This window comes from Penaeus vannamei, chromosome 40 (genome assembly GCF_042767895.1).
Source record: "Penaeus vannamei isolate JL-2024 chromosome 40, ASM4276789v1, whole genome shotgun sequence".
NCBI classification, from domain to species: domain Eukaryota; kingdom Metazoa; phylum Arthropoda; class Malacostraca; order Decapoda; family Penaeidae; genus Penaeus; species Penaeus vannamei.
The window spans coordinates 25,904,434-25,916,933 of NC_091588.1; the positions used below are offsets into that span (position 1 = coordinate 25,904,434).

Genomic DNA, 12,500 nt, shown 5'->3' on the forward strand with positions numbered 1-12,500 from the left:
AAAAAGAGAAAAGAAAAACAAAAACAACGTTAGCCAAAAAACAAATAAAAAATATAAATGAAAAATAAAATAAACGTGAATTTGTAAATAAACAAATAAATAAATAATGAAAGAAAATAAATAGATAAATCGATAGATACATGAATAGCAGGTAAAGGAATAGAAAGATAAAGAGATAATCAACAAATAAACAAAAAGACTAATAGATAGATAGATAGATAAATACACAAGTGAAAATGCAAATAAATAAGTAGATAATTAGAAAGAAGAATCAACGAAGGAAAATCGAATAAAGAAAAAGATAAATAAATTATTAAGTAAACAGATTTAGATAGATGAACAAATGATTTGATGAATTTATGGATTTAGAGATGAATTAATAAATAATTGAATTAATAGATGCAGTTGCTGATAGATAGATAAATAGTTGCACAAAATTTGATAAAGAGAAGAGTAAGTTTTATGTTTTTTTATTTTCTAAATATATAATTCTCCTGTTTGTGAGCAAGTTTTATGCTTTTTATTTTCTAAATATATAATCGTCTTGAGTTTGTGAGTAAGTTTTATTGCTTTTATTTTCTAAATATATAATTCTCCTGTTTGTGAGCAAGTTTCATGCTTTTTTTATTTTCTTAATATATAATCATCTTGAGTTTGTGAGAGTAAGTTTCATGCTTTTTATTTTCTAAATATATAATTCTCCTGTTTGTGAGTAAGTTTTATGCTTTTATTTTCTAAATATATAATTCTCCTGTTTGTAAGTTTTGTGCTTTTTATTTTCTAAATATATAATTCTCCTGTTTGTAAGTTTTGTGCTTTTTATTTTCTAAATATATAATTCTCCTGTTTGTAAGTTTTATGCTTTTTATTTTCTAAATATATAATTCTCCTGTTTGTGAGTAAGTTTTATTGCTTTTATTTTCTAAATATATAATTCTCCTGTTTGTGAGTAAGTTTTATTGCTTTTATTTTCTAAATATATAATTCTCCTGTTTGTGAGTAAGTTTTATCCTTTTTATTTTCTAAATATATAATTCTCCTGTTTGTGAGTAAGTTTTATGTTTTTTTTATTTTCTAAATATATAATTCTCCTGTTTGTGAGTAAGTTTTATTGCTTTTATTTTCTAAATATATAATTCTCCTTAGTTTGTGAGTAAGTTTCATGCTTTTTATTTTCTAAATATATAATCGTCTTGAGTTTGTGTGCAAGTTTTGTGCTTTTTATTTTCTAAATATATAATTCTCCTGTTTGTGAGTAAGTTTTATTGCTTTTATTTTCTAAATATATAATTCTCCTGAGTTTGTGAGTCAGTTTTATGCTTTTTATTTTTATTTTTTTTCTCTCTCTCTCTCGTGATGTTAACCACAACCGATGACGTCACGGCCGGAAGTCGAAAGTACACACGCCTGTGAAGGAAATGGCAGACGCACACAGACGCACATGGAGAGAGGTGAACACGCGTGATGTATGCTTACAAGCGCAGAGTCACTGTACTTACATGCACACATGTACAAGCACAAACACACAAATACACACATATATACACGAACGCAAACACAAACACACACACAAATCACAGACACACATACACGAACTCACACACATACACACACATACACACACACACACACACACACACACACACACACACACACACACACACACACACACACACACACACACACACAAACACACACACACACACGCACACACACACACACACACACACACGCACACAAAAAACAAAGAAATTCATAGATAGATGGATAGATAGTCGAACAAACGAATAAATTATTAGAAACAGAATAAAGAAATTAATAATAAATAAAGGGAGAAAGAGATACGTAAATAAATTATAAGACAGACAAAAAACAAAACAAAACAAGAACAAACAAAACGAAAAAAACGGACATATAAACAAATAAATAAACAATGAAAATAAAGAATAAACAATAATATGAATGAAATTAAAGAGATTGGGAAAAAAATGATAATTAGAAACATAGCTAAATAGGTGGATGGAAACAAAACAATAACTAACAAAATCAAAGCAGAAACAAAGAAAAACATACAAAACAAAAACAAGCAATAAAAAAATTAACAAAACAAAACCAAGGTAAAACAAACAAAGAAAATAAGTTAAAAGAAACAAAACAAAAGGTAAAACAAACAAAAAAAAAAACAAACAAAACAAAATATAAAAAAACAAAACAAAGAAAAGCAAACAAAAAAAAAAAAACAAAGAAAAACAAACATGAAACGAGAACAAAAGAAAAACAAACAAAAATGCAAAGAAAAAAAGCAAAATGAGGAAAAATGAAAACATTAAAACAAAAACAAACAAGCAAAAACAAACAAAACAAACAGAAAGAAGCATACACTCAAACACATAAACAAACCAAACCAAACAAAACAAGGTGCCAAGCGAGGTGCCAGTGACGTCACCCAAGGCACGTGGGCACTATACCCGCCAAAGAGGATTTACAAACAAACACAAAAACAAACAGAGTAGAGAGAGAGAGAGAGAGAGAGATGAGAGCAGAGAGAGAGAGAAAGAGAGAGAGAGAGAGAGAGAGAGAGAGAGAGAGAGAGAGAGAGATAGAGAGAGAGAGAGAGAGAGAGAGAGAGAGAGAGAGAGAGAGAGAGAGAGAGCGAGAGCGAGAGAGAGAGAGAGGCAGATAAAACACGAGCAAGAGCATAATGATAGAAGATAGAACCTCGACCTCAGATCTTCAGAGACCATAAACACAACAAACTCCTGGAATTCACCGAAGAAACCCACACGTCAAAGAGGTGGATCCTACTTACGTCAACGAAAAACGTTCGGATTCCTTTAAAACACAGAAAACAAAGTACAGTCATGGATTCTTCGTGTTTTTATATCCAAATGTATTTTTATTTCATAATTATCCTTATTATGATGGTGGTGATAATGATGTAGATAAGAAGACAAATGTGATAATGATGATGATAATGACAGTAATGATAATGATGATAATAATGACAGTAATGATAATGATGATGATAATAACAGTAATGATAATGATGATAATAATAACAGTAATGATAATGATGATGATAATGACAGTAATAATAATGATGATGATAATGACAGTTATGATAATGATGATGATAATGACAGTAATGATAATGATGATAATAATGACAGTAATGATAATGATGATGATAATGACAGTAATGATAATGATGATAATAATAACAGTAATGATAATGATGATAATAATGACAGTAATGATAATGATGATGATAATGACAGTAATGATAATGATGATAATAATGACAGTAATGATAATGATGATGATAATGACAGTAATGATAATGATGATAATAATGACAGTAATGATAATGATGATGATAATGACAGTAATGATAATGATGATAATAATAACAGTAATGATAATGATGTTAGTAATTCTTATGATGATGATTAAAATGGCAATAAAGAGGAATGATAATGATGATGATGGTAACGATTATAACAATACTGATCATTATTATAATCCTTTTATAATTACTGCTATCATCATCATTATAAAGAAATGATGATTGCAGAATTATTGATAGTAACGAAAATGATAATTATGATAATAACAACAATAATAATGATGATAATATGAATCAGAATGGAAGCAGTGATGATAGTAATGATAATAATGATTATGACGATAACAATGATAATGATGATTACTGAAAATGAAGATAATAATGATAATGATCATAGTTATAATATCAGGAACAAAAATTATGATAATAATGAAGATAATGATACTGATGATGACAATGAAAATAAAAAGAGTGATAATAATATTGATGATAATGATAATAATGATAATGATAACAGTGATAATGATAATAATGAGAATGAAAAATAGTAATATCAATGATGATTCTAATAAGAATGATAAAGATATAGTAATAGTAGCAATGATAATAATGATAATGAAAATGGCTTTGACAATAATAATGATAATATTGACGATGATGATGATAATGATATTGATAATAGTAAAGATGATGTTAATGACAATGAAAATAAAGAGTATAGCTTAATAAAAGTTGCAATAATAATGATGATGATAAGAGTAATGATAATGATAATGAAAATGATTATAGTGGCAACAACGATAACGATAATGACATTGATAACAAGTGATAATGACTGTAATAAAATGACGATAATGATCATAATAACGGTAACCATCATAATGATAATAATGAGAACAACAATAATAAAAACAAACAAACATTTTTTACGTTTATTTTCTCTTCAGCGGATCTTGAAATTTCGACATTCCAAAATATCCCGTTTTTTTCGTCAGAGAAAAAAAAATTATGTTTGTTTGGATGTTTTATTTGTCCTGGGATTTCCCTTCTTGTTGCTGCTGTTTTGTTTGTTTGTTTGTTGTCTTTGTTTGTTGTTGTCTTCACTTTGTTTTTTTTATGTTTTTTTTTAGATATGATTTGTTTTGTTGCGTTGTTCATTTTACCTTAATTCATTTGTTGTTTTTTTGTTTGCTTGTTTGACACTGGCGATTGGTTTTGCTTATATTTTGTTTGTTTCTTATATTTAGTTTTTGTTTATACTTTGTTTGGCTTTTGCTTATATTTTGTTTGTTTGTTTTTATACTTCGTTGATTTGTTTTTGGTTACATTTTGTTTGTTTGTTTTTGTTTTGTTTGTATATTTTTTGTTTGTTTATGTTTCTTTTTTTATAATTCGGTGATTTGTTTTTTTTATATTTTTATATTACGTTTGCTTTTGTTTACATTTTGTTTGTTTGTTTTGTTTACATTTGTTTGTTTACATTTGTTTGTTCTTTTTGTTTACACACACACACACACACACACACACACACACACACACACACACACACACACACACACACATATATATATATATATATATATATATATATATATATACTAAATTTTTTTCATTTTTGTAGGTTTGTTTGCTTTTGTTTATATTTTGTTTTGTTTTTATAGTTTTGCTTCTTTTTGTTTTTTGTTCTGTTTGTTCTCCAAACAGCTGAGAGCGACACAATTAAGCCTTCATTTTCTTCTATCTCTTTTCTCTTCTTTTCTTTTTATCTTCTGAAACCAGATTTTTTCCCGATACCTTGCTGGATTTCATCTTTCGAGTTTATCTTAGTTTCCCCTGTTACGTCCTTCGCTAAACCCCGTTTTCTAATTTTTCCGTTCGAAAATGCACAGAAAAATATTTCTTTCCGGTCTCAGATCCGATGCTGTGCTAGTTTCATTTATAAATTTACCAGAATATTCTTCGATATTAATTGGTAATTCTCATTAACAATTTATTCAGATTTGATGAGTAATTTTTGGCGGAAGTTGATTTGCGAAGGTTTGATATTGATGACGTCATAGCAGGGTTTTTTTTTATGGCGCGGAAATTAAATGATATCTTGGATCGAAATTCGCATAAAGGAAAAAAAGTATAAATAAAAAAATGAAATAAAAAATAAAGAATAAATAATAAAAAGGAATACAACAGAAATACAAAAGTAAATCAATGAACAGTTAGACAAATGAAATGAAAAACGCAGATAATTGAAAAGTCAGACAGAGGAAATAAAATGGAAGTAATAAAATGGATGAAAGAATGACAGAAACCAATAACAGAGATAGAAAATAAATAGAGGAGATAGGAGGGAAGAGAGAGAGAGTGAAAAGCAAGAGAATGAATGAACGGGAGAAAGAATGAATGAATGACATAATGAGGAGAGAATGGGAAAGAAAGAAAACAAAAACAAAAACAAAAAAAAACAAAGAAAGAGAGAATGAATCAGACAAAGAGAAAAACAAATGAAAACATAGAATAGATAAACAAATAAAAAGAAAAAAGAAGTACTTAAAACAAGAGTTTGAAACGAATCTCTGTGATGGTATGACGTCATCAAGACTTCCCGCGCTTTTTCTCGAAATTCGAATTTGCTTTTCGGCGGCGCTGCATTCGATCAAAATTATTTACTTAAATTCCTTTTCCTTTCCATTTTCTCCTTTTCTAAATCTTATAAATGTGCTGTACTTTTTAAAAAATAATAATTTGATACTAACAAGTAACGTTTGTCAAGAAAAAGATAAGAATATCCTTGATAAGTTTTTCAAAAAAATAAATGAACAAATAAACATTTGAATAAATAAGTAAATAGATAACTAATAAAAAATAATGACTGATAAATGAAAACTCTCCGTATAACTGTCAAAAAAATGATAATGATCAATAAAAAGATATAAAACGATAATAAATGAAAATCATGTTTCTAGACTACACGTGTTTTTCCCTTTTTTCACAATCTATGTTTATCATTCTGCGTCCTTCTTCTTTCTCCAAGTTGTTTACGTTCTCCATCTCTTCATCTAATTACTATTTTCCGCTCTCTATTTTTCTGACACACTTCGACTTAAAAAAAAAAAAGTTTTCCTATTCGGTGTCCTGCCCGTGTCCGCATCCGTAAGTTTGTGAGTGGCTTCGGCTTCGTTAGTTTGTCTGTCTGTCTGTATGTATGCATGTAAGTGTTTTTGTGTGTATGTGTGTTTCTGTCTTTGTGTCTTTATCTGTTTGTTTATCTCTGCTAGTCTCTTTCTTTCATTTTCTCATTCTCTCTTTCTCTCTCTCTCTCTCTCTCTCTCTCTCTCTCTCTCTCTCTCTCTCTCTCTCTCTCTCTCTCTCTCTCTCTCTCTCTCTCTCTCTCTCTCTCTCTTTCTCTTTCTCTCCCTCTCTCTCTCTCTCTCTCTCTCTCGCTCTCTCTTTCTCGTTTCACAACATCCGTCTTAGCTTTTGTTTATTTATTTTATGTTTTCCTTTTTTCTCTTTGTCTGATTCATTCCCTCTATCTTTGTTTTTTTATTTCTTTCTCTCCCATTCTCTCCTCATTATGTCATTCATTCATTCACTCTCCCGTTCATTCATTCTCTTGCTTTTCACTCTCTCTCTCTCTTCCTTTCTTTCTCTTCTATCAATTTTCTATCTCTTCTATTCCCCTTCAATCTCTGTTATCAGTTTATTTGATTAATTCATCCATTTTATTCCTTTCATTCTAATTCCTCTGTCTGACAGAATTGGCTTTCGTGTTTCTTGCTCAATTATCTGCACTTTTTATTCTGTTTATCTATCTATCTACTGATTTACTATATATTTCTGTTGCGTTTCCTTGTTTTTTTTTTTTTTGTCCTTCTTTGCGCGAATTTCGACCCAAATTTTCAGATCTGATGAAATTTCATTTAAATTCCGCGCCATAAGAAAAAAAAATGCCTGCTATGACGCCATCAATAACAAACCTTTCGCAAATCAACTTCCGCCAAAAATTACTCATCAAATCTGAATAAATTGTTGATGAGAATTACCAATTGATATCGAAGAATATTCTGGTAAATTTATAAATGAAACTAGCACAGCATCGGAACTGAGACCGGAAAGAAATATTTTTCTGTGCATTTTCGAACGGAAAAATTAGAAAACGGGGTTTAACGAAAGACGTAACAGGGGAAACTAAGATAAACTCGAAAGATGAAATCCAGCAAGGTATCGGGAAACAAATCTGGTTTCAGAAGATAAAAAGAAAAGAAGAGAAAAGAGATAGAAAAAAATGAAGGCTTAATTGTGTCGCTCTCAGCTGTTTGGAGAACAAACAGAACAAAAAACAAAGAGAAACAAAACTATAAACAACAAACAAAATATAAACAAAAGCAAACAAACCTACAAACAAAAATGAAAAGTGTAAATAAAAAAACAAAATATTAATAAAACAAAGCTACAAAATATAAACAAAAACAAACAAACAAAACATAAAAATATAAACAAAAAGAAACAAAATATAAAAAAATACAAACAAAACAATCAAAATACAAACAAAAACAAATCAACGAAATATAAAAAAACAAACAAACAAAATATAAACAAAAGACAAACAAAAATATAAACAAAAACTAAATATAAAAAACAAACAAACAAAACATTAACAAAAACAAACAAACAAAACATTAACAAAAACAAACAAACAAAATATAAACAAAAACAAACAAACGAAGAATACACAAAAACAAACAAAGAAACTATAAACAAACCAATCGCTAGTGTCAAACAAGCAAACAAAAAAACAACAACAAATTAATTAAGATAAAATGAACAACGCAACAAAACAAACAAAGTGAAGACAACAACAAACAAAGACAACAAACAAACAAACAAAACAGCAGCAACAAGAAGGGAAATTCCAGGACAAATAAAACATCCAAACAAACATAATTTTTTTTTCTCTGACGAAAAAAACGGGATATTTTGGAATGTCGAAATTTCAAGATCCGCTGAAGAGAAAATAAACGTAAAAAATGTTTGTTTGTTTTTATTATTGTTGTTCTCATTATTATCATTATAATGGTTACCGTTATTATGATCATTATCGTCATTTTATTACAGTCATTATCACTTGTTATCAATGTCATTATCGTTATCATTGTTGCCACTATAATAATTTTCATTATCATTATTATTACTATTATCATTATCATTATTGTTGCAACTTTTATTAAGCTATAATCTTTATTATCATGATCATTAACATTATCATTACTATTATCAATATCATTATCATCATCATCGTCACTATTATCATTATTATTGTCATTGCCATTTTCATTATTATCATTATCATTATCATTATTATTATTGCTACTACTACTATTTTTTTACAATTATAATCGTTAGTACAATGTTTTTCATTTTTTTATTTTGATGATTATATTATCCCCATCAATATCATTATTATCCTTTTTAATGATTTTGTAGCTAATATCAATATCATTATTATTACGACTATCATAATCTTTATCATTCTCATTATCTTTATTTTCATTATTATGACTATTATTGTAGTTATTATGATGATTATCGTTTTTGCTATTATCAGCTGTTATCATTATTACTATTATTATTATTGTTATTACTACTATCATCATTATCATTATCATTATTTTTATTATTATCATTATTATTATTATTATTATTATTATTATTATTATTATTATTATTATTGTTGTTGTTGTTGTTGTTGTTGTTGTTGTTGTTGTTGTTATTATTATTATTATTGTTATTATCATTGTTATTATTATTATTATTATTATTAGTAGTAGTAGTAGTAGTAGTAGTAGTATCATTATTATTATTATTATTATGAATATTATTATCATTAATATTATCACCATTATTATCATCATCATCACCATCGTCATCACCATCATTATTACCATAGTAATTGTTCATATGACCCTTACTATCACATTCGCTATCATTATTACGTTACTATTATTATCATCATTACTGCTCTTTTCTTTTCTTACTGTATTATCATTTTCATTATTATTATCACTGTTATCATTATCATTATTACTATTGTTGTTCTTATTATCAATCTTGTTTTCTATCATTATCATTGTAATCACTGTTTATATTTTCATTTTTATCTATTCTGTTATCGTTATTATCATAATTTTTGTAATTGCTATTATCGTCATCATTGGCATCGTCATTACTTTTATTATCATTACTAAAGCTATTTTTGTTATCATTTCTTTATCATTCTTATTAGAATCATCACTGATATTATTATTATTCATTGTCATTATTATCATTATTTTTACTATTATCATTATCATTATCATCAATATTATTATTACTGTTATCATTTTTATTGTCATCATCAGTATCATTATCTTCATTATTATCATAATTTTGTTCCTGATATTATAACTATGATCATTATCATTATTATCTTCATTTTCAGTAATCATCATTATCATTGTTATCGTCATAATCATTATTATCCTTACTATCATCACTGCTTCCAATCTGATTCATATTACCATCATTATTATTGTTGTTATTATCATGATTATCATTTTCGTTACTATCGATAATTCTGCAATCATCATTTCTATATAATGATGATGATAGCAGTAATTATAAAATGATTATAATAATGATCAGTAGTGTTATAATCGTTACCATCATCATCATTATCATTCCTCATCATCATCATTTTAATATCGTTTTAATCATCATCATAAGAATTACTAACATCATTATCATTACTGTTATTATTATCATCATTATCATTATTGTCATTATCATCATCATTCTCATTACTGTCATTATCATCATCATTATCATTACTGTCATTATCACCATCATTATCATTACTGTCATTATCATCATCATTACTGTCATTATCATCATCATTATCATTACTGTCATTATCATCATCATTATCATTACTGTCATTATTATCATCATTATCATTACTGTCATTATCACCATCATTATCATTACTGTCATTATCATCATCATTATCATTACTGTCATTATCATCATCATTATCATTACTGTCATTATCATCATCATTATCATATTCGTCTTCTTATCTACATCATTATCACCACCATCATAATAAGGATAATTATGAAATAAAAATACATTTGGATATAAAAACACGAAGAATCCATGACTGTACTTTGTTTTCTGTGTTTTAAAGGAATCCGAACGTTTTTCGTTGACGTAAGTAGGATCCACCTCTTTGACGTGTGGGTTTCTTGGGTGAATACCGGGAGTTTGTTGTGTTTATGGTCTCTGAAGATTTGAGGTCGAGGTTCTATCTCCTATCATTATGCTCTTGCTTGTGTTTTATCTGCCTCTCTCTCTCTCTCGCTCTCGCTCTCTCTCTCTCTTGTTTGCATTCTCTCTCTCTCTCTCTCTCTCTCTCTCTCTCTCTCTCTCTCTCTCTCTCTCTCTCTCTCTCTCTCTCTCTCTCTCTCTCTCTCTCCCTCTTTCTCGCTCTCTCCCTCTCTCTCTCTCTCTCTCTCTCTCTCTCTCTCTCCTCTCTCTCTCTCTCTCTCTCTCTCTCTCTCTCTCTCTCTCTCTCTCTCTCTCTCTCTCTCTCTCTCTCTCTCTCTCTCTGCCTCTCTCTCTCTCTCTCTCTCTCTTGCTTGCATTCTATCTGCCTCTCTCTCTCTCTCTCTCTCTCTCTCGCTCTCTCTCTCTCTCCGTCTCTCTCCCTCTCTCTCTCTCTTTCTTGCATTCTATCTGCCTCTGCCTCTCTCTCTCTCTCTCTCTCTCTCGCTCTCTCTCTCTCTCTCTCTCTCTCTCTCTTTCTCTCTCTTGTTTGCATTCTCTCTCTCTCTCTCTCTGCCTCTCTCTCTCTCTCTCTCTCTCTCTCTGCCTCTCTCTCTCTCTCTCTTTCTTGCATTCTATCTGCCTCTGCCTCTCTCTCTCTCTCTTGCTCGTATTTTATCTGCCTCTCTTCTCTCTCTTTTTTCTCTCTCTCTGTTGCTCGTATTTTATCTGCCTCTTCTCTCTCTCTCTCTCTCTCTCTCTCTCTCTCTCTCTCTCTCTCTCTCTCTCTCTCTCTCTCTCTCTCTCTCTCTCTCTCTCGCATTCTAACTACCTCTCTCTCTCTATCTATCTATCTTATCCTATCTTATCATCTCTCTTATCTTCGTGTTCTTTGACATTCGCTTTCTCTTTTGTAACTCATTCGTGACGTCATGAGAATCCGTGGCAGGAAACATGCTGGTGGGATTTTACACACATGCGTACACACACAAATAGGTACGCACACATATGTACACACATATACGTACACACACATATGCACACACATACATACACACACATATGCACACACATACATACACACACACATATGTACACACATGCGCACACACATATATGCACACATATACGTACACACACATATGCACACACATACATACACACACACATATGTACACACATGCGTACACACACAAATAGGTACGCACACATATGTACACACATGCGCACACACACATATATACACACATATACGTACACACACATATGCACACACATACATACACACACACACATATGTACACACATGCGTACACACGCATATGTACACACATATACGTAGACACACAAATAGGTACACACACATATGTACACACATATACATACACACACATATGCACACACATACATACACATACACACATATGTGCACACATGCGTACACACGCATATGTACACACATATACGTAGACACACAAATAGGTACACACACATGCAGAAACACACGCATACGTACACATTCACACATATGTACACACATGTGTACGCACATCCGTACACACATACATACACACACGTACGTGCACAAATAGGTACACACTTATGCGGACACACACACACATACATAGACACACACATACGTACACACACGCGTTCCCATACGCACGAACATACACACACATGTGTACACACACATCCACACTCATTCATACATACATATATATACATACTCATATCTTATGTTTTTGATAATTGTTGCTGTTTTTGTTCTTGTTTTTGTGATTATATATCACAAAAAGTATAAAAAAATAGAATTATCATTATTATTATCATCATCATCATTATTATTATCATT

The 12,500-nt window shown here is 29.7% G+C and overlaps 1 protein-coding gene across 1 annotated transcript in view; it reads left to right on the plus strand.

Moving 5' to 3' along the window:
* Positions 1-1,464: 1,464 nt before the first annotated feature.
* LOC138860296 (uncharacterized) overlaps positions 1,465-12,500 on the plus strand; it is a 22,188-nt gene continuing 11,152 nt past the window's right edge. Inside the window, exon 1 of the mRNA XM_070117503.1 lies at positions 1,465-1,491. Coding sequence (XP_069973604.1) covers positions 1,465-1,491 — 27 coding nt within the window. The remainder of the gene's footprint in view (positions 1,492-12,500) is intronic.